Source organism: Cyanistes caeruleus, unplaced genomic scaffold, assembly GCF_971803275.1.
Source record: "Cyanistes caeruleus unplaced genomic scaffold, bCyaCae1.hap1.1 HAP1_SCAFFOLD_101, whole genome shotgun sequence".
Classification (NCBI taxonomy): Eukaryota; Metazoa; Chordata; class Aves; order Passeriformes; family Paridae; genus Cyanistes; species Cyanistes caeruleus.
The window spans coordinates 59,254-82,038 of NW_028255903.1; the positions used below are offsets into that span (position 1 = coordinate 59,254).

Here is a 22,785-nt window from a genome sequence, read left to right on the forward strand (position 1 = left end):
CTCCTGCCCTCCCTAGCAGACACCTGTCTCCAAAAACCGAGACATTTGCATGAGAAAATTTTACAAAGTTTTCAATAAAATTCTTATTGATAAATTTGACTCCATTTCTAACAAGCTGTTCCTAAAGATCCCGTCAGGCTGTCTTAGACACTTTGGGCAAGGGATTCCTTCCAAGCTGGGCCACTTGGGGGGGGATGGGGGCGGCCCCAGGGCGGAGGGCAGGGTGTGCAAGGGCCCTTTGTGACACGCTGCAGCACGGTCACCGTGGGATGGTGGCAACGGGAGCAGATGTCAAAGGGCCCTTTGTGACACGTGCTGCCATAGGAGCTGGCGGTGACAGGGCCACGCCACAGTGCTCGGTGCACGCGACGGGTCAGGACGCGCCAGAGCGGTGCTGTGAGGAGCCCCCGCACAGCGCACTCCTTTGTGTCGGACCTGGAGCTTTTCTGAAGCACTATTCCTACAGGTGACCTCGAGGCCAGACCACAGGTCTTGCTGACTTGTGGCCTTCCCGAGGCTTCCTTCTTAAGGTTCTCTTGAGGGCAGACCATGGGACTTGGTGACCCGGAGCTTTTCCGACGTGTTGCCCATCCCTGCAGTCTCTGCCCTTGAGACCAGACCACAGTCCCTGTCGAGGAGCCTCCTGTCCTTGTGGCAGGAGCCCTCAAGACCCAAGTGCAGGACTCGCTGTCTTGCAGTCTTGCCAGGACTTGAGTCTTGCAGGTGCCTTCCAGGCACGACTGCAGGACTTGCTGACTCCGACCTTTTCCGAGCCATCTCTCCTGCAAGTAGCCAGAAATCCAGTCACTGCCATGGAGCAGCGACCCCCAAGAGTGCCCAAGTTGGCCTGGCTTGAGGAGCAGGAAGAAGAAGGCTCTGAAGCTGTCCTGGCACAGGAGTCTGAAGAGGTGCAGGAGTTCCAGGCACCACAGGAGGGTGAGTTGCAGAGCTCGGCCTTAGGGCTAGTGCCTGTTGCCAGCTTGGCCCTATCCCATTCCATGCCATGCCATCCCCTGGTGCTGTTCCTATGGAAAGGATTGGAGAGTCTGGAGGAAGATATGGAGCAGCGACCCCCAAGAGTGCCCAAACTGGCCTGGGTGGAGGAGGAAGAGGAGGAGGTCGAGGAAGAAGGCCCTGGAGCTGCCCCAGCACCAGAGACCGAAGAGGTGCAGCAGTTGCAGCCGCTGGAGGAGGGTGAGTGGCAGAGCTGGGCCCCAGGGCTGGTGCCTGCGGCCATCTTGGCCCCATCCCATCCCATTGCATCCCATCTCATCCCATCCCACACTGTCCTGTGGACACACACCCATGGACAGCACAAAAAAGGGGCTGGGGATGCCCCCACAGCAGTGGCCGTGCTGCATCCCCTGGGGCATCCCGGGACTGTCCCTGCCTGGGGAACGCAGGGCTGGGCTGTGCTCTCCCGCCTCTCCTGCAGCCCCTCAGCTCTGGCTGCTCTTTGCCAGATGCAGCCATGGACGGCGCACAAGAGCAGGACACCGCCCGTGGCCGCTTCCGCAGAGCAGCGCAGGTACCTGCAGCCATCCCCACCTGCGCTGGACCTGCTGGCACTGCTCAGCCCAGCACCGCACTTGGAGCACTCCATGCAACTTCCCTGCCTTCCTGCCCTTCTCCTACAGTTTCTTTACCAATACATCAAGAGGATTGGCAAGGAAGAGACCAGTCCCATGGACACTGAGATCAAAGCATCCTCAGAGGTCTTGGTAGAAGAAAGCAGCGCTGCCCAGCTGGATCTACTTGTAGAGACGGCTCTTTTCAATCCAGAGCAAGTAAGCAGCCTGTTGCCAACCTTTGATCCTCCAGCAATTGCTTGGCTTTCCCAAGCCACGCCTGCTGCTCACTTGAAGCTTTTGAGGCCATGGCAGCGTGCTGGAAGAGAAGCACTTGTCTGGGGAAGAAGCTGGGCACATTGCTGACTCCCTCTGCTAGCATTCCAAGTCTCCCTGTGCCTTCTCCAGGTGCCCGGCGTGGTGAGGTACATCCACCAGTGGCTCATGGCCAATGAGGCTGCTGAGCACAGGATGGACTGGGCCCTGATGCAAGTGGCCGAGGCAGAGCCTGATGATGTGGCCATCACTCTCCTGCGGGTGGCCCCAACGTGTGACAGGTATGGGGCCCAGCTGCCCCGAGGCCTCAGGGCTCCCCAGCCCATCACCCTGTACAGCCCGGCCCAGGGCTGTGAGCAACACAGACTTCCAGGGCCCTCTGGCTGCTCCCTTTGCCAGCCCTGCTACAAAGTCGGCCCCCGAGCCTGCTGCCGTGCTGCCAGCCTGCCCCTCAGGGGCCTGTCCCCACAGGGCTGGGCTGCCTGGCTGCTGCTGCCGCTCAGGGCCAGTGGGCACAGGCAGAGCTGGCGGCCAGCTCAGCTCCCCGCTGCTGCCCAGCCCACGGTGCTGTGTCTGACCCCGCAGAGCTGCTATGGCCATGTGGACGACCATCTTGCTCTCGCCCTGGATTTCAGAGGAAGTGACACCGCTCCTCGTCAATGTGGTGGGGAGCTGGCCGCAGAAAAACCTGGGCACCTCTGATGGGGACAAGACGGCTGTCTTTTCCCTGACTGTAAGTTTCTGGAGCTGGCCTTTGCTCACCGCAAGGCCGGCCGCCTCTCCAGCAGCTCTGTTGCCTCCTTCCCCCACTGCATCTCCCTGCTTCAGGCACTGGCCACAAACCTGGCCTAGGGGCAGCTTCAGGGCCACCAGGCCCGCTGCTCCCCCTGCGTCTCCCCCGGCCTCTCCCTGCCACGCTCAGGCCCTGCCACACGGACGCCCCGGCACTGAGCGCTGTCTCGGGCTGCTTTGTCCTCTGCAGGCAACTCTGGTGATGTGGAAGATCCTCCAGGGGCCCTGTTGCCCACAGATCCTCACAGTCTATTTCCCCCGCCTCTTCGTGCATCTGCTCTTCCAAACGTACTTCAGTACTTTGTATATGACAGAGGACGTCCATACCTTCTGGAAGGAATGCCAGGAGCAACACGGCCTCTCCACCAGCCCCAACAGGTGCTCCATGCCACTCCTCCTGTCCCTGCCACTTCCCGAGCCTCGGAGCCAGCGCTCCCAGCGTCACCTGGGCTTTGCTGTGCACACAGGTTTGCAGTGCAGACCCTGAAGGCCCTGCTCTGCAGTCTCCACTTGGAGCATGTGGTGGTGGCAATGGAACGCAAGCGTGGCTGGGACACGCTGCTCTGTGCTGACACCCACCACTATGCCGTGGGTCTGCTGGCCAGGTGAGTCCCCCTTCTCCCCACAGCCTCCGACATTTGTGCCCCCTGCCCGGGATGCCCCCCACAGTCCCCGTGGCCATGGGCCTGAGGGCCTCGTCACCGAGGGATGGCCAAGGAGACTGCAAAAGGCTGTGAGAGGAGGGTGCCCAGGAGCAGCCACATCTCACGGGCCCACATCCCCTCACAGGGTGCTGGGGCAATAGGACAACTGTGTCCATCAGTCCTGGGAGAGGTTTTTCGCACCCTTGCTGAGACTCTTTGTGCCATTTTCTGCCTTCCAGGGTAATGCGCCGTGCATCCGCCCACTTGTGTAAAGGCATTTTAAGCTACCTGCTTGAGGTGCTCAGCAAACCGTTGCCACTCTGGGATGTCTCTGCCATGGCATTCCTTGTGGAGGTGAGTCTGATGGCCAGCACTACCTTGCTCAGCTCCCTGCCAGCCCTGTCCCCTTGCATAGCCACAGCTGCCTGCGACGGCACCCGCGCCCTGTGCTGCTGCCTGGGCCCAGCCCTGCGCACTTCCAGGCTCCTGCGGCCGGCTCCCCTCTCACTGCCCTGTGCCTTTCAGCTCCTAGATTGCCTGGACTTGAGTGACTGTGGTGACAGCCTAATGGACATCTTGTATAAGTACCTGTGGTACAATTCCACAGACATGTATCACCAGGTGCTCAGGGCTCTCCTCCTGCTAAGGGACCGTCCCTCCATGGTGAGAAGGGGGCAGCAGCTGAAGCCGTGTGGGCAGCATGAGGCTGGGCAATGCTGTCACTTGGCCTTGGCTGGCCTTTGCCTTGGGCGCTGAGGCAGCTCCTCCCAGCTCTCCTGCCTCCTGCTTCAGCTGCCCGAGTGCTTTGGGAAAGGGCTTTGGCCTCTGGGCCCTGCAGCAGCTGCCCGGGCTTTCACACCCTTGTGTTCTGCACAGGCCGAAAGAATTCAGAGCCTGACAGGAAGACTAGTGCACCTCCTGTGGGACTTGGACAGTGACGTGGCCAGGATGAGCATTGCTCTCCTGAGCTATATTTTCCTGGATGAAGACACCCCAATATCCTGGCGCAGGGCCCTGCAGCTGGCTGAGCCGCTCCTGAAACTCCTGGACAATGTAAGGCTCTGTGCCCCAGCCACGGCCACTGCCTGCTGCCCGGACACTTTGTGCCCTGTGCATTTGCAGGCCTGCGCCAATGTGGGCCACAAGAAGCCAATGATGAGGTCATTTTTCCTTCCTTCCTTCCTTTCATACAGCCTGATAGCCAGGTGCAGCTGCTCTCCATGTCTCTCCTTCGAAGAGTGATGTCTTCAGCAGAAGAAGAAGGAAGAAAGCCCCTGAAGGAACGAGTGTACCAGAGCCTGCTCCCACTCTTTTTCCACTGCCAAGATGAGAATCGGCATGTGGCAGAGGTGAGGACTCCTGGGCTGCTGCTGCGCCTTGGCAGGGGGCTCAGCTGCCTCCTGCCCTGACGCAGGCTTGCAGGCTGCAGCCTCCTCCAGCCCTTGGCACTGGGACACTCCTGTGCCCTGGCTTGTGGGGCCATTTGCGGCTCTCTGCTGCTCCCCAGGCCTCTCGGACAACGCTCCTTCGCGCGGCTGGCTTTCTGAAGAGGCCAGACCTGGAAAAACCTGTGAGGAAGGAGAAACTGTGGAAGTTTGCCAAGCTCGTGGTAAGGGCAGTCTGCAAGTGCCAGCCAAAGGCTAGAGAAGCCCCCTGGCCCCGGTGCTCAGTGTGTGGGGCTGGCAGCTGTGCCCTTGCCCACTGCTGCACCCGGGCGCCGCACGGCTTCTCAGGGCTGGCCGGGCACGGGAGGCCGGGACTGGCCGCAGGCTGCAGCGCCCGGCCGAGGGGCAGAGCCCGCGCCAACCCTTCCCTCCTGCCGCTTTCTCCAGCTGGCCGACCACAGGATCCCCTTGGCCGAGCACCTGCGCCGGGCCCTGCAGTACCTGCAGGACCCACAGGAGACCCTGCGAGCGGCGGCCATCAGGGTCATCGGTGAGTCCCGAGCCCGGGCTCCCTCCCCGCCCCGCCGCAGCTCGGCCCCAGCCCCGGCTGCTGCGCCGGCAGCGGCACCCGGGCCCGGCGCCCTGGAGCCCCGGCTGCCCTCGGGGCTGCTGCTGCCGGCCTCTGGCAGCCGTGCCCTTGGGCTGAGTCAGGGTGCGGCAAGGGCCCGGGCTGATCCCTGCCGGGGCAGGAGGCCGTGTGGCCACAGGGCTGGCAGCGTCGCTGGCAGGGATCTGTGCTGCTGGGACCCTGACAGGCTCTGTGTTCTCAGGGATGGCCGGGGAGCAGCTGAGGGGGCAGCAGGCAGAGCTCCAGGTGTTGTGCAGAGGTGAGCCAGGACAGCGGGCTGACAGCGGTGGCTGTCGGGGGCAGCTGCAAGCCCTGGCCAGGCTGTGGAGGGCTCTGCTCCCTGTCCCGATGAGGGGCGGCGTGGGCAGAGCACAGTGAGATTTCAGGGCCACGTGGGGCATTTGTGGCCAGCAGCTTCGGGCTGACCCCCTTGGTCCCTGCTCCCTCCTGGCCAAGGCAAGAGCCGGCTGGCATGGCCCTGGCAGGGGGCTCTCGCTGGGCCCCCACAGCTCTGGGGTGTGACCGTGGCTCTGTTTGTCTCTCTTGCAGCCCTCGAACGCCTGACGGAGGACAGAAGCGGTGCCGTGTCAGACCTGGCACTTGAGACGCTGTATGTCCTCCGGGCCATCCAGAGTGCCCGATATTCCATCGTGCAGAGGATGCAAGACCAAATCCTCAGGGCATGGAGGACACGGCCTCGTCTGTCGGGCTTGGGCTGGCTGCACTGCTGGAGATGTGCTCAGAGATGATTTGGGACGTTCTGTTTGCTGGGGCCACCTGGGCAAGCCAGGATTTTTAATTTCATAAGAATTGTTTTCTTCTGTTTTTTTCTTTTTAGTATGTAAATAATATAGGATATGTTAGGGCTGAGAGGCTCTATCTTCTGGGGCCACATGGGCCATCTGTTATTTTTTTTTTCATAGAGATTGTTCTTTTCTTCGTTTCGTTTCCATCTAGTATGTAAATAATATAGGATATGTTATAAACCACAAGAGTCCCAAGACCTTTCTTTTGCTGCCCAGGGTGTGAGGGGCATAGGGGAAGAGAGGGAAAAGGGTTCTTGTGTTCAGCAACCTGCCGGGGCGTGCAGTGGCGCAGGGGAAATGGCCAGAAGCCCCTTGGCCTTTGGTGGTTGTGCTGAAGCCACAAGCCCTGTGGCAGGCAGGAAGCGCCATCTGTGTCCTGCTGCCCGTGTGTTGCTGCCGTGATGGCTGAGGAGCTGCTGGAGCTCCTGTGGGGCTGCAGCGCTGCTGCCGGGCCAGGCTGGGGGAGCCCCTGAGGGCACGGGGTGCTGGGCGGCCGTGAAGGGATGAGGGGCTGCAGAGGCCCAGACGGGACAAGGCAGTGGGAAGGCACGAGGGGGATATGTGAGGGAGTGGGTGGCAGGAGGTTCCAAGGGGACAGAAGGCCCTGGAGGAGCCGGGGTGGTGGGAAGCCCTGAGGAATTGGGTGTCAGAGGGCCATAAGCAGCCCCCGGGCAGCCGCCTGGTCCCTGACACCCGGCTGCTCCGGTGCTGCCCCAAAATGTCCCCCAGGCCTGCAGCAGAAGGCCTGGAGGCTGGGACACCACCCCAGCGGGAGGGTGGGGACAGCCCGAGGTGCCCAGGCTGGGCTGGCTGGGGACATGGAGGGCAGGGGGGTGCTGCCAGGCCACGGCCACTGGGTGCCTCCAGGAAGGGGCAGTGGGCAGTGGCAGGACTGGCGGCCAGTCCGGGCCCTCGCGGCTGCCCAGGCCACGCTGCTGTGACCGAGGCCCCCCTGACACAGAGCTCGGGGCCCACAGAGCTGCTTCCACCATGGGGAGGGTGGCGATGTCTCCTCCAGCAGGGCTGCCCAGTGGCTGCTGCCCAAGCGGCTCTGGAGCCCACAGAAACAGCAGCAGAGTGTGCCCAGGAACAGCAGCAGCCCCAACGTCGGCACCTGCGCACTGAGGCGTCCGCAGCAGCCGGGTGCCAAACAGGGGGAGGCTGTGGGCACAATTGCCTTTGCTTTGGCAAAAGGCTTCAGCAGAGTTGGCCACAATGGCTTTCTCTTCACTTGCAGCCTCACAGCAACACTTGCCAGCTTCAGCTGCAGCCTGTGCCCGTGACTGACTTGGATGGCCGTGCTTGAGGGCGAGCTCGCCTTCCACACTCAGGTGTCCCAAGGCAGTGGCATTGGCACCATCCTGAGTGAGAGAGAGAGAGAGAGAGAGAGAGAGAGAGAGAGAGAGTCTGATGGGGCAGCTGCCCTCCCTCTCATCTGTCCAGGCACCTTAAAGACACATGAAACCAAATCCTGGACTTGCTTGGAACAAAGGAAGAAGCAGCATGCGCTGAAAAAAAGCAGGGACTTACACGGCTCAGTTTTGCTCTCCACTTGGGCAATCCCAGAATCCCTGAGCACTTGGTGTTGCAAAGTAGCATCAACATCATCCAGTCTCCAGCCACCCTGCCATGGGCACAGGTGGTATGCAGGCACAAGGTGTCACTAGAATTGGGAGAACACTTTTCCATGTTGACCTTTTCCTCTCCTGGATTTCAAGCAAAGATGAAAGAATCATCTGGTGAATGACAGGTGAATAGTGTAGCTCACAGAACTAGGAGTAGGAGTCTCCAGTGGCCCATGGTGTGTCCATTCAACCCTTGTTAGATTGTCCAGTTGGAGCTCAGCGCGGTGCAGCCCGGGCACTGGCACCAGGCTGGTCCATTTCAGCATCCCAAAGCCTTGGTGGCTCCCTGTGCACCCATTGTCTCCTGAATCCATTCTTGAATTCCCAGTTACTGCTGTGCCGGACATGAGAACACAGGAACAGCTTGTTTGGCTCATTCTTGCCTTTGCTGCTCCTGCCTAAGGGAATCATCAGGACTATATGCTGATGGAATGGGATCACCGAACAGCAGGGACTTTGTCTGTAGTGTCTAAAACTAAAACCTTGTCTGACTGTTCAGACACTCTAAAATCCAGGGTGAGAATGACAGCTTTGGTATGGAAGAATCCTAGAAATCTTGACTTGTGATTTATCTAGTCAAGGATTTGAATGCCAATGTGGAAACTACAAAAATATTCAAACTTGTTTTCATTGGCAACCCCTTTGAAATGGCATCAGCAGACCTCCAGGGGACAGGGTATGACAGTGGGGACAGTACTTGGCAGCTCATGGCTTCAGATGTGGGAGGTAAATATTTTGCCTAGGTACACATTTAAGTTCAAGTTTTCCCAGGGTTTGGATTGACTCGTCATTGCAGGTAACTTTAATCAATGCAAAAGGATGTAAAAGCAGAGTTTCTGGAGAATGTGCACTAGGGAGGAAATAGGGAGAAAACCTTGAACACAGCCAGCAGGCTCTGGAAAAATTTATAAAAGTTACAGTTAAAAACAGGTGTAGCTCTGTGACTGTTCAGGCAGGACTCTTTGTATCTGGAGGTGATCGTAAAACATTTTAAAATCTTAGGAAATTCGGGAACTCAGAAAGAAAGTTAGGCTTGACAAGCCCTGGGAAAAGTAGGCCCTGGAAATGTTAGGCCTTGTGCTTGCTAAAGATCATGTGAAACTGCACCTGTCTAATCAATATATGATAAATGATAGAATTGTTAGATGTGATTAGATATAATTATTGTTTAAAGAACATGAGGAACAATGTTAGGGGGTTGAGAGGGGAACACGAGAAATCCATGCTTGGGTAAAAACAATGCATACAATAGAACAATGTAAGCTTAATAATTAATATCTAAGTTGTATAACGATAGAGTATAAAACATGTTCAACTCAAAACCAAGATGGGTCCGATTTTGATCTCTGACACCCAGAGCTCTTCAATAAAGCACCTTCATATAATCATTCTGTGATGATGTGTGTTCCTGAATGCTAACAATTTCATCAGATTTTCCTGGAATTTTGTGGGATTTTGTGAAATTTTGTGGACATTTTTGGATATGTTGTGGATGTTGCTGGAATTTGGTAGAATTTTGAGAAGTTATAGGGAATGTTGTGGGATTTTTCTGGAATTTTTTGAGGCTTTTCCAGAATTTTGTGGGATATTGAGGAGATTTTGTGGGATGTTTCTGGAATTTTGTGGGATTTTTGTGGGATTTGGAGGAGACTTGAAGAATTTTGAGGGATTTTTCTTAGATTTAGTGGGAAATGGTGGAGATTTAGTAAGCTTTTGCAGGAAGTTATTTTTCTTAGTGACCCAACGACCCAACACCTGTGTGCTGCACTACGGTATTTTCTATCCAATCACCTCCTACTACCCAAAAACCCCTAGGAGAAGAACATGAAGAAGAAAGAAAAAGGACAAGAGAAAAACCCTAAATCCTCCATCTTGTCTCTTGTTCTCTAAACTACTTTTTCACCCAGTGATTTAGAAAACTTTCTAATCTACACACTCACACTTTTCCTATCTAACTTTAACATTTGTTTTCATGTATCACCATGAAAACATGCTCATGAATTTCGTATTGTATGAAATTCAGTGTTTCTTTGAATCCTAGAAGTAAGTATTAAAAACAAGGGGACACACTCAGACTCCAACATGTTATCTACCTTTGACTGATCCAAGGAGCTATTAATCATAATGCTGCCTTAATAGGATTAGTCACCCAAGTCTCAGGCTAGATAGTGAAGACACAGGCAAGCAGCTTAGCAGAAGGTTTTCTAGGAACATAAAGAAGGAATCCAGGACATTGTCCTGTATTTTCCTTTAAAACAGCTCTGAGAAATCCCCAGGATACTCATGTTAGGAGAAAAGTCCTACATGATTTACATGACCCTGCTGAGCTTCCGAGATCAGGCGGGATCGGGCGCTCTCAGGGCGCTCTGGCCGTAGGCGCTGCTTCCCCTCTCAGGAGCGCTCACCTTCCTGCCCTGCCCCGCAGCCTCACCAACACAGCCCAGACACGCAGAGCACACAGCCCGGCCACCAGGGCTGCCTATGGCCACAGCGGACTCGGAGCCACAGCCAGCAGCACACAGGCCACACAAAGCACAAAACCCACACCAGGCCAGGCACACAAGGCACACAAAGCACACCAGCCACCTGTGCCCACAGGCTCCTGCCCCTCGCCAAGGCTGCCCAAGGAAAACAAGGCACCTGCCGGGACCTGTGCTACTGTTCAAAGTTATTAGTCTCTGCCATATAACAGGAATAGATGGTCCAAAATTAAATGGCCTCAATGTCACCAGGAGTTCTTCACACAGTGCAGGTGTGACATTTGAAAGCAGACAGACTACAGTCCTTTTTTTCTGTGTAACTTCTGGCTGCAAGTCTGTGGCCATAGGGAGATGCCACAATGTGTCATTTAAAAATCATCATTTTTAAAAGCCCAAACAACCAACCACAGCTTCATCTTTCTTGGAGGACTTCATCAGTTTATTCCATAACAGGAGCACAATCTAACCAAGAGAACACCGAACTGTCATTCCAAATACATGGGCTATGCCCCTTCCACTTGGGCTAAGGGGCTGGATTTCCATCAGTGACCACAAGCCAGGACTTTCAACAGTGTTTGCTGCCTTTTTCTCTAAGGCATCATTTGGGATATTTTATGGCCTTTAATTAAATGCAAAAAAATGCTACCTTTTCAAATACTTTGTAAGGAACTGAAAAGACAAACTTTCCACAGCCAAACAAAAATAGTGTGCATGTCTCTAGATGCATATATGGAGGTGGAAAAAGACAAGAGGATGGAAGATAAGAAAAAATAGGATTTTTTCTTAATAGGATTTTTCTTAAAATAGGATTTTTCGTCTGGGACTGGGGGGAGGAGAGGAGGGAGGGGCAGGAATGGGACAGTGCTCCAGGGTCTGTGGCAAACAGTAAAGAAAAATATGGAGAGGTGTCAGAGAAGTAGAGGTGTCAGAAAATTAAAGGTGTCTCCAATAACATAACTATTTGAATTTTAAGATGGAGTGTCTGTAGGCAGCTAAGCAGGGAGATGACAAGGATGGGAGTGTGAAAGAGTTAAGGATCAAAGGAATTGCTCGGGATGGATCTATCTGTGAATAGCACTAACACAAGTTTGCTGCCATTTTAAGCACCAAGTGCTCCACTCAGCCATACTTTGAGATCAAGTTCCTGTAAAAGTATATATTTAAGTTACGTATGAGGGCATTTCTTCACACAGGAACAATTTGAGCTATTCCTGCAAAGGCAGGCAGCTCAATATTTGAGATATAGAGTGGTTCTGCAAGGAGATCTGTTTTCTTAGACTGATGGACTTGGAATACAAATATGAGTCCGATGTTTCTTGTGACACCCATGTCTGGAAGTTTACAGTAACCCTGAGGTGATGGCCCTGCTTCAAATTCATGCATTATGTCAATGAAGAACTGTGCACGGACTGGAAAAGCTGCTTAGCCGTATTTTCCCAGGAGACTGAGCTGTGTGAAATCATCTAAGATGAGTGTTTCATGGGGCTTTCCATTTCTGTTCCTGTTGGGAAGGCAGATTGCCTCAGTGAGCTGAGCAGTGAGTCATGAAGGTCACACAACCAAAAAAAAGTGGAAAAAACTATTTCAGTTGGAAGAGTCCAACACCAGTCATAGAATGACAGAATCATAGAATGGCTTGGGTTGAAAGGGACTTTGAAGATCATCTAGTTCCAATCACGCTGCCACGGGCAGGGACACCTTCCTCTAGAGCAGGTTACTCCAAGCCTTGTCCAGCCTGCTCTTGAACACTTTCAGGCACGGAGCACCCACGGCTTCTCTGGGCAGCCTGTTCCAGTGCCTCACCAGCCTGACCCTAAAGAATTTCTAACATTTCATCTAAATGTACTTTCTTTTGGTTTCAAGCCATTTCCCCTTATCCTATCACTACATGTCCTTTAAAAGTCTCTCCAGCTTTCTTGGAGCCCCCCTTTCAGGTGCTTTAAGGTTGCCCCAGAGCCTTCTGTTCTCCAGGCTGAACAAACCAAACTCTCTCAGCTTGTCATCGTAGGAGAGGTATTCCAGCCCTCTGATCCTATCCATGGTCTCCAGCAGTCCCATGGCCTCCTTCAGCTGCTTGAATCAATTCAGGGCTGAGCAAAATGTTAAGAATGTTATTCAGCTCATTGTCCAAGTACCTCTCAAACAGACAGGCTTGGAACCATCAATCATCTCTTTAGGAAGCCTGTTAGGAAGTGTTTGACCCATGTCTATTGATAAAAATGCTTGCTAAACCTCATCTAGCTCAGTTTGGAACCATTCCCATCTGTCTTATCACTGGATACCGGGGAGAAGAGATCAGCACCTTGCCTTCCTCAGGTGTTTGGAGAGAGCAAAGAGTTTGCTGCTCAGCCTCATTTCCCCCAGCTGCCAGCACTGCTGGGTAATTCCCCCTTTTGACCAATTAATGATGCTGTGTTTCATTTGCCCCAGCATGACGTTCCCTGGGGGCACACTGCTGACTCCTCTTTAGCCAACACCCCCAGATCCTTTTCTGTAGGGCTGCTCTCCCCCCACTTCTGTCCAAACCTATACTTGTGTCCAGCTTGACTTTTTTCTTAGTGTTGACCTCTACAATTCTGCATCACCAGCAGACTCTGCTGATTATGTCCTCACATGCTTCTGCTAAATTTATTTGGCCTATCTCAGCTTTTATCCGTGTATCTACTTGTCCAAATTAGAGGATACATATGAAAATATTTCCCAGCCTTGTTTGTGCATTTATCACGGTCAAATACATCCATTGCTTTGAATTGAAGAAGTATTTCAATAGGTGAATGAAAACTATCAGCAATATACAAGGCAAGGTAGAAATGCAAATTAGAGGGAGAAGTTGGTTTTAAAGACACAAGCGATTAGGGCCAGTCACATCGGTTAGTTTTGATTGCAAGGCCACAACTTAGACCTAGTGCTTGGGATTTTCCACAGAAGCATTCAGTCTGGCTTTGATGACATTGAGTTATGAGGCATCTACTCTTTTCTTCATGTTTTGATTTACTGGCCATTCACTCCACATTAAAAAAAAAAAAAAAATAATAAAAAAGTTTGATAAGTATTTTCTCCTGAATTTTTGTATCTTTTGTACCCATAGTATTGTTTGCTGCTAGATGAAACAGTTATTTCATATCCTGTACTTTTACCCTGAGAAGGCAGTTAGAAACTATGATCAAATAACCCCTCAGTCCTCTTTTTGATATTGATCTCTAAAAGATCTATTTAAAGAGTAAAACTGGGGGGGAGAGGGCAATGATCATTTTACTTGCATGCTCCTGTAATTACTGATGCCATGGGAAAGATATTTATTACAACAATATGTCTGGAACTGTACAACATACAGAGAAATGTGTGCTCTCCAAATTTACTTGGATTATCTCAAGGTTTTTCCTAAGACTGCATTTATCTTGCATTGCCTTGACTGTCAATACATCATTGCTTTTATGTTCTTAGAGGAGCAGGAAGGAAGACACTCTGAAATGGTATTAGAATTCCAACCGGGATTTCTTCCAGTGCTGTTCAGCATAAGTAATTGAAACCCAATATTGTATTTTTATATACTCTGGAGCATTTCTTCCAAGGGGCAAATTTCTACTCAATTACTGTTGTGTAGGTTATAAATGACATTGTGCATTTCTCCGGATCCATTCTTTTAGCCTGGGATTGAGATTTTCTGAGGTGGAACAAGCCCTTTGGAGTTGGGATTGAGCCCTTTTAGGGTCAAATGGAGCTGTTTTGCGTGGGATTGAGTTGTTTTGAGGTGACAGATGGATCCCTCCTGGCTTTTGGAGTGCAAAGAGATGGAGATGAGAAGCAAACTGTGGCCAAAGGAGAAGGATAAGCAGCCAGGTGTATTGCCAAGGTGGATTCCAGGAATGTGCCCAAGGTGGCTCCTCCAGTGAGGGATGGAGCTGCAGCAGCGCACGAAGCTCTTCCCGCACTCGGGGCACTCGCAGGGCTTCCCTTCCGTTGGTGTCGGGTCAAGTGAGAGCTCTGTGAGAAGCTCTTCCCACACTGGGAACACTCGTGGGGCCTCTCCCCGCTGTGGATGCGCCGCTGCTTGACCAGGTTGCTGTTGTGCTTGAAGCCCTTCCCGCAGTCGGGGCAGCGGAAAGGCCTCTCATCCCTGTGAATCCGATAGTGCTGGAAGAGAATGGATCTGTTGGGAAACCTCTTCCCACACTGAGAACACTCGGAGATCCCTGTTCTGCTCTGGGAGCGCTCCTGGTGTTGATCCCAGTCCCTGTGCTGGCCTCGCTCTCAGTCTCGGAGCAGTCCCGGGGCACTCCCGGAGCCGATTCCGGTCCCGGTGTCGATCTCAATGGCGCAGCGGTGCCGGTCCCGGTCTCAGTCCCGGTCCCGGAGCGGTGCCGCTCTCGGTGCCGGTGCCGGATTCAGTCCCAGTCTCAGGCCCGCTCTAGGCCTCAGTCTCGGTCTCGGTCTCCATCTGGGTCTCGCTCCCAGTCCCGGTGCCGCTGGAACCGAGCCTTTTTCAGGTGATTTCAGGTCCCTTTTGGGCGTTTCAGGCCACTTTGGCTGATGTTGGGGCCTTTTGGGTGATTTGAGGCAAAACCAGCGACTTTCAGGGTGGACCTTGCACCCATTTGGGAGATCCCAGGGTGATTTTAGGCCATTTGGAGTGGGTTTGACACCGCTTTGGGCATTTTTATGCCCTGGTGGTTGCACTTGGGACTCCTTGGGATGATTTTAACCCCATTTGGCTGATGTTAGGCCAAACCATGCGGATTTAGTGCGCAGTTTAGGTCCCTTTATATGATTTTGCTTTTCTCCTTTGTTTATTGAAATTTCAGCAGTTTTAACACTTTTTTCCCCACTTTTTTATCAAAATCTTCATAAAAATTGCCCCAATTGTTCTCAAAATCCTACAAAATTCCAGAAAAACTCCACAAAATTCCACAAAAATCCCACAAAACCTACTGAAATTCCCACAAAATTCCAGAAAAATACCATCAAATTCACCAAACAGATTCAAAATCCTGAAAATTCCAGAAATATCTCACAAAATTATAGAAATATCCCACAAAAATCCCTAAAGCTTTTAAATATCCCACAAAATTCTTTAAAAAATTCACAAAATTCCACAAAACCCCCAGAAATTACAGAAAAATCTGATGCAATTACACAAAATTCCACTAAATTCCAAAAATATCTCAAAAATCTAATTTGAAAAAACGCCAGAAATATTCCAGAAAAAAATCCAGTGAAACACCACAAAATTCTTCACGTTTTCTCAACATACACAAAATTCAAGAAAAATCCCAGGAAATTGCACAAAAATACAAAAAATTCCCTGAAACTTCTCAAACCCCAACCAAATTCCAGAAACATTTGATAAAATCTCCACAAATTCCAAAAAAATTTAAGAAAAAACCCACAAAATCCCCTAAATTTTTTTCAAAACCCCACCAAATTCCTGCAAGATCTCACAAAATCTCCACCAATTTCCGAAAAACCCAGGAAAAATCCCTCACAATTTTCCGACTCTCCTCCAAATCCCAGAAAAATCCCACAAAATTCCAGAAACATCCTACAAAATCTCATCAATATCACAGAAAATTCTAGAGAAAGTCCACAAAATTGCAGAAAAATGCCACAAAATTCCCTAAATCTTCTCCAAACATTACAAAATTCCAGAGACGCCTCACAAAATCTCCACCAATTTCCTCAAAATCTAAGAAAAATCCCTCAAAATTCGTCAAGACTCCTCCAAATCCCACAAAATTCAAGAGAAATCGTCAAAATTCCAGGAATTGCCAGAAAATTCCCTAAATCTTCTCAAAACCCAACCAAATTACTGCAACATCCCACAAAATCTCCACAAATGTCCACAAAATTCAAGAAAAATCCCACAAAAATCACTAAATTTCCTCAATATCCCACAAAATTCCACAGACATCTCACAAAATCTCCACAAATGTCCCACAAAATCTAAGAAAATTCCCTCAAAATTCTTCAAGTCTCCTCCAGATTCCAAGAAATTCAAGAGAAATCCTCAAAATTCCAGGAAAATGCTACAGAATTCCTTGAATCTTCTCAAAACCCTACCAAACTCCAGCCACATCCCACAAAATGTCCACAAATTGCCACAAAATTCAAGAAAAATACCACAAAATTCTTCAAGTCTCCTCAAAATCCCACAAACATCCCACAAAATCCCACAAAATTGCAGAAAAATCTCAAAAATTCCCCAAATTTACTCAAAACCCAACCATATTCCTGCAATATCCCACAAAATCTCCACAAATGTCTAGAATATCTAAAAAAATTCCCCCATAATTCTTCAAGTCTCCTCAAAATCCCACAAACATCCCTCAAAATCTCCTCAATATCCCACAAAATTCTAGAGAAATTCCACAAAATTGCAGAAAAATGCCACAAAATTCCCTAAATCTTCTCCAAACATCACAAAATTCCAGAGACGTCTGACAAAATCTCCACCAATTTTCACATTATCAAAGAAAAATCCCACAAAATTCTGGAAAAGCCCCACACAATTCCCTCAATCTTCTGAAAACCTTACCAAATTCCTGTAACATCCCACAAAATGTCCACGAATGTCCACATCATTCAAGAAAAATCCCACAAAATTAACTAAATTTCCTCAATATCCCACAAAATTCCAGAACCATCTCACAAAATCTAAACAAATTTCCACAAAATTCAAGAAAACTCCCACAAAATTATTGACAAGCCCCTCAAAATTCTGGAAAATCCTCACAAAATTCCCTAAATCTTCTCAAAACATTACAAAATTCCAAAGACATCTCACAAAATCCCCACAAATTTCCACCAAATCTAAGAAAATTCCCTCAAAATTCTTCAAGTCTCCTCCAGATTCCAAGAAATTCAAGAGAAATCCTCAAAATTCCAGGAAAATGTTACAAAATTCCTTCAATCTTCTCAAAATCCTACCAAACTCCAGCAACATCCCACAAAATCTCCAACAATTTCCACAAAATCTAGGAAAAATCCCTCAAAATTCTTCAAGTCTCCTCAAAATTCCACAAACATCCCACAAAATTCTAGAGAATTTCCACAAAATTCCAGAAAAATCCCACAAAATTCCCTGAATCTTCTCAAAACACAACCAAATTCCTGCATCATCCTACAAAATCTCCACAAATGTCCACAAAATTCAAGAAAAATCCCACAAAAATCACTAAATTTCCTCAATATCCCACAAAATTCCACAGACATCTCACAAAATCTCCACAAATGTCCCACAAAATCGAAGAAAATTCCCTCAAAATTCTTCAAGTCTCCTCCAAATCTCACAGAATTCGAGAGAAATCCTCAAAATTCCCACAAAATGCTACAGAATTCCTTGAATCTTCTCAAAACCTGACCAAACTCCAGCCAAATCCCACAAAATGTCCACAAATTGCCACAAAATTCCAGAAAAATCCCACAAAATTCTTCAAGTCTCCTCAAAATCCCACAAACATCTCACAAAATCTCCTCAATATCCCACAAAATTCTAGAGAAATTCCACAAAATTCCAGGAAAAATCCCACAAAATTCCCTCAATCTTCTCAAAACACAACCAAATTCCTGCACCATCTCACAAAATCTCCAACAATTTCCAGAAAAATCTAAGAAAATTCCCTCAAAATTCTTCAAGTCTCCTCCAGATTCCAAGAAATTCAAGAGAAATCCTCAAAATTCCAGGAAAATGTTACAAAATTCCTTCAATCTTCTCAAAATCCTACCAAACTCCAGCAACATCCCACAAAATCTCCAACAATTTCCACAAAATCTAGTAAAAATCCCTCAAAATTCTTCAAGTCTCCTCAAAATTCCACAAACATCCCACAAAATCTATTCAATATCCCACAAAATTCTAGAGAATTTCCACAAAATTCCAGAAAAATCCCACAAAATTACCTGAATCTTCTCAAAACACAACCAAATTCCTGCATCATCCTACAAAATCTCCACAAATGTCCACAAAATTCAAGAAAAATCCCACAAAAATCACTAAATTTCCTCAATATCCCACAAAATTCCACAGACATGTCACAAAATCTCCACAAATGTCCCACAAAATCTAAGAAAATTCCCTCAAAATTCTTCAAGTCTCCTCCAAATCTCACAGAATTCGAGAGAAATCCTCAAAATTCCAGGAAAATGCTACAGAATTCCTTGAATCTTCTCAAAACCTGACCAAACTCCAGCCACATCCCACAAAATGTCTATAAATTGCCACAAAATTCAAGAAAAATACCACAAAATTCTTCAAGTCTCCTCAAAATCCCACAAACATCTCACAAAATCTCCTCAATATCCCACAAAATTCTAGAGAAATTCCACAAAATTCCAGGAAAAATCCCACAAAATTCCCTCAATCTTCTCAAAACACAACCAAATTCCTGCACCATCTCACAAAATCTCCAACAATTTCCAGAAAAATCTAAGAAAAATCCCTCAAAATTCTTCAAGTCTTCTCCAAATCGCACAAAATTCTGGAAAAGCCCCACACAATTCCCTAAATCTTCTCAAAACCCTACCAAATTCCTGCAACATCTCACAACATCTCCACGAATGTCCACAAAATTCAAGAAAAATCCCACTAAAATCACTAAATTTCCTCAATATCCCACAAAATTCCAGAACCATCTCACAAAAATCTCAACAAATTTCCACAAAATTCAAGAAAACTCCCACAAAATTCTTGAAAGCCTCTCAAAATTCCAGAAAAATCCCACACAATTGCCACAATCTTCTCAAAACATTACAAAATACCAGACATCTCAAAAAATCTCCACACATTTCCACAAAATCTACGAAAATTCCCTCAAAATTCTTCTGGTCTCCACCAATTTCCACAAAATTCAAGAAAACTGCCACAAAATTCTTGAAAAGCTCCTCAAAATTCTAAAAAAATCCCACAAAATTCCCTAAACCTTCTCCAAACATTGCAAAATTCCACAGACATCTCACAAAATGTCTACAAATTTCCACAAAATCTAAGAAAATTCCCTCAAAATTCTTCAAGTCTCCTCGAAATCCCACAAAATTCAAGAGAAATCCTCAAAATTCCAGGAAAATGTTACAAAATTCCTTCAATCTTCTCAAAACCCTACCAAACACCAGCCACATCCCACAAAATGTCCACAAATTGCCACAAAATTCAAGAAAACTCCCACAAAATTATTGACAAGCCCCTCAAAATTCTGGAAAATCCTCACAAAATTCCCTAAATCTTCTCAAAACATTACAAAATTCCAAAGACATCTCACAAAATCCCCACAAATTTCCACCAAATCTAAGAAAATTCCCTCAAAATTCTTCATGTCTCCTCCAAATCTCACAGAATTCAAGAGAAATCCTCAAAATTCCAGGAAAATGCTAAAAAATTCCTTGAATCTTCTCAAAACCTGACCAAACGCCAGCCACATCCCACAAAATGTCCACAAATGTCCACAAAATTCCAGAAAAATCCCACAAAATTCTTCAAGTCTCCTCAAAATCCCACAAACATCCCACAAAATCCCACAAAATTGCAGAAAAATCTCAAAAATTCCCCAAATTTACTCAAAACCCAACCATATTCCTGCAATATCCCACAAAATCTCCACAAATGTCTAGAAAATCTAAAAAAATTCTCCCATAATTCTTCAAGTCTCCTCAAAATCCCACAAACATCTCACAAAATCTCCTCAATATCCCACAAAATTCTAGAGAAATTCCACAAAATTCCAGCAACATCCCACAAAATTCCCTGAATCTTCTCAAAACCCAAACAAATTCCTGCAACATCTCACAAAATCTCCACCAATTTCCACAAAATCTAGGAAAAATCGCACAAAATTCTTCAAGTCTCCTCCAAACCCTAGAAAAATCCCACAAAATTCCAGAAGCATCCCACAAAATCTCCTCAATATCACAGAAAATTCTAGAGAAATTCCACAAAATTGCAGAAAAATGCCACAAAATTCCCTAAATCTTCTCCAAACATCACAAAATTCCAGAGACGTCTCACAAAATCTCCACCAATTTTCACATTATCAAAGAAAAATCCCACAAAATTCTGGAAAAGCCCCACACAATTCCCTCAATCTTCTGAAAACCTTACCAAATTCCTGTAGCATCCCACAAAATGTCCACGAATGTCCACATCATTCAAGAAAAATCCCACAAAATTAACTAAATTTCCTCAATATCCCACAAAATTCCAGAACCATCTCACAAAATCTAAACAAATTTCCACAAAATTCAAGAAAACTCCCACTAAATTATTGACAAGCCCCTCAAAATTCTGGAAAATCCTCACAAAATTCCCTAAATCTTCTCAAAACATTACAAAATTCCAAAGACATGTCACAAAATCCCCACAAATTTCCACCAAATCTAAGAAAATTCCGTCAAAATTCTTCAAGTCTCCTCCAGATTCCAAGAAATTCAAGAGAAATCCTCAAAATTCCAGGAAAATGTTACAAAATTCCTTCAATCTTCTCAAAATCCTACCAAACTCCAGCAACATCCCACAAAATCTCCAACAATTTCAACAAAATCTAGGAAAAATCCCTCAAAATACTTCAAGTCTCCTCAAAATTCCACAAACATCCAACAAAATCTCTTCAATATCCCACAAAATTCTAGAGAATTTCCACAAAATTCCAGAAAAATCCCACAAAATTCCCTGAATCTTCTCAAAACACAACCAAATTCCTGCATCATCCTACAAAATCTCCACAAATGTCCACAAAATTCAAGAAAAATCCCACAAAAATCACTAAATTTCCTCAATATCCCACAAAATTCCAGAACCATCTCACAAAATCTAAACAAATTTCCACAAAATTCAAGAAAACTCCCACTAAATTATTGACAAGCCCCTCAAAATTCTGGAAAATCCTCACAAAATTCCCTAAATCTTCTCAAAACATTACAAAATTCCAAAGACATGTCACAAAATCTCCACAAATGTCCCACAAAATCTAAGAAAATTCCCTCAAAATTCTTCAAGTCTCCTCCAAATCTCACAGAATTCGAGAGAAATCCTCAAAATTCCAGGAAAATGCTACAGAATTCCTTGAATCTTCTCAAAACCTGACCAAACTCCAGCCAAATCCCACAAAATGTCCACAAATTGCCACAAAATTCAAGAAAAATACCACAAAATTCTTCAAGTCTCCTAAAAATCCCACAAACATCTCACAAAATCTCCTCAATATCCCACAAAATTCTAGAGAAATTCCACAAAATTCCAGGAAAAATCCCACAAAATTCCCTCAATCTTCTCAAAACACAACCAAATTCCTGCACCATCTCACAAAATCTCCAACAATTTCCAGAAAAATCTAAGAAAAATCCCTCAAAATTCTTCAAGTCTCCTCCAAATCGCACAAAATTCTGGAAAAGCCCCACACAATTCCCTAAATCTTCTCAAAACCCTACCAAATTCCTGCAACATCTCACAAAATCTCCACAAATGTCCACAAAATTCAAGAAAAATCCCACTAAAATCACTAAATTTCCTCAATATCTCACAAAATTCCAGAACCATCTCACAAAAATCTCAACAAATTTCCACAAAATTCAAGAAAACTCCCACAAAATTCTTGAAAGCCTCTCAAAATTCCAGAAAAATCCCACACAATTCCCACAATCTTCTCAAAATATTACAAAATACCAGACATCTCAAAAAATCTCCACACATTTCCACAAAATCTTCGAAAATTCCCTCAAAATTCTTCAGGTCTCCACCAATTTCCACAAAATTCAAGAAAACTGCCACAAAATTCTTGAAAAGCTCCTCAAAATTCTAAAAAAATCCCACAAAATTCCCTAAACCTTCTCCAAACATTACAAAATTCCACAGACATCTCACAAAATGTCTACAAATTTCCACAAAATCTAAGAAAAATCCCTCAAAATTCTTCAAGTCTCCTCGAAATCCCACAAAATTCAAGAGAAATCCTCAAAATTCCAGGAAAATGTTACAAAATTCCTTCAATCTTCTCAAAACCCTACCAAACTCCAGCCACATCCCGCAAAATGTCCACAAATGTCCACAAAATTCAAGAAAAATCCCTCAAAATTCTTCAAGTCTCCTCAAAATCCCACAAACATCCCACAAAATCCCACAAAATTGCAGAAAAATCTCAAAAATTCCCCAAATTTACTCAAAACCCAACCATATTCCTGCAATATCCCACAAAATCTCCAGAAATGTCTAGAAAATCTAAAAAAATTCCCCCATAATTCTTCAAGTCTCCTCAAAATCCCACAGACATCCCACAAAGTCCCACAAAATCTCCTCAATATCCCACAAAATTCTAGAGAAATTCCACAAAATTCCAGCAACATCCCACAAAATTCCCTGAATCTTCTCAAAACCCAACCAAATTCCTGCAACATCTCACAAAATCTCCACCAATTTCCACAAAATCTAGGAAAAATCCCACAAAATTCTTCAAGTCTCCTCCAAATCCTAGAAAAATCCCACAAAATTCCAGAAACATCCCACAAAATCTCCTCAATATCACAGAAAATTCTAGAGAAATTCCACAAAATTGCAGAAAAATGCCACAAAATTCCCTAAATGTTCTCCAAACATCACAAAA

The 22,785-nt window shown here is 47.1% G+C and overlaps 2 protein-coding genes across 4 annotated transcripts in view; one reads left to right on the forward strand and one right to left on the reverse strand.

Moving 5' to 3' along the window:
* Window positions 1-346: 346 nt before the first annotated feature.
* LOC147646318 (maestro heat-like repeat-containing protein family member 7) overlaps window positions 347-22,785 on the forward strand; it is a 253,483-nt gene continuing 231,044 nt past the window's right edge. The window contains exons 1-16 of one of the 3 annotated variants that reach the window (XM_086873591.1): window positions 552-936; window positions 1,036-1,194; window positions 1,464-1,528; window positions 1,638-1,787; window positions 1,977-2,125; window positions 2,430-2,577; window positions 2,827-3,014; window positions 3,104-3,241; window positions 3,520-3,634; window positions 3,806-3,943; window positions 4,157-4,333; window positions 4,474-4,629; window positions 4,788-4,889; window positions 5,113-5,215; window positions 5,496-5,552; window positions 5,843-6,282. In XM_086873591.1, the coding sequence (XP_086729717.1) occupies window positions 813-936; window positions 1,036-1,194; window positions 1,464-1,528; window positions 1,638-1,787; window positions 1,977-2,125; window positions 2,430-2,577; window positions 2,827-3,014; window positions 3,104-3,241; window positions 3,520-3,634; window positions 3,806-3,943; window positions 4,157-4,333; window positions 4,474-4,629; window positions 4,788-4,889; window positions 5,113-5,215; window positions 5,496-5,552; window positions 5,843-6,042 (2,169 nt within the window). In that variant the 5' untranslated portion in view covers window positions 552-812 and the 3' untranslated portion in view covers window positions 6,043-6,282. Of the gene's footprint in view, window positions 937-1,035; window positions 1,195-1,463; window positions 1,529-1,637; window positions 1,788-1,976; window positions 2,126-2,429; window positions 2,578-2,826; window positions 3,015-3,103; window positions 3,242-3,519; window positions 3,635-3,805; window positions 3,944-4,156; window positions 4,334-4,473; window positions 4,630-4,787; window positions 4,890-5,112; window positions 5,216-5,495; window positions 5,553-5,842; window positions 6,283-22,785 lie in introns of those variants that run through there. The other 2 variants (XM_086873596.1, XM_086873592.1) reach the window with 2 other exon arrangements.
* LOC147646319 (maestro heat-like repeat-containing protein family member 7) overlaps window positions 11,173-22,785 on the reverse strand; it is a 114,350-nt gene continuing 102,737 nt past the window's right edge. Inside the window, exon 6 of the mRNA XM_086873621.1 lies at window positions 11,173-11,196. Within this exon, the coding sequence (XP_086729747.1) occupies window positions 11,173-11,196 (24 nt within the window). The remainder of the gene's footprint in view (window positions 11,197-22,785) is intronic.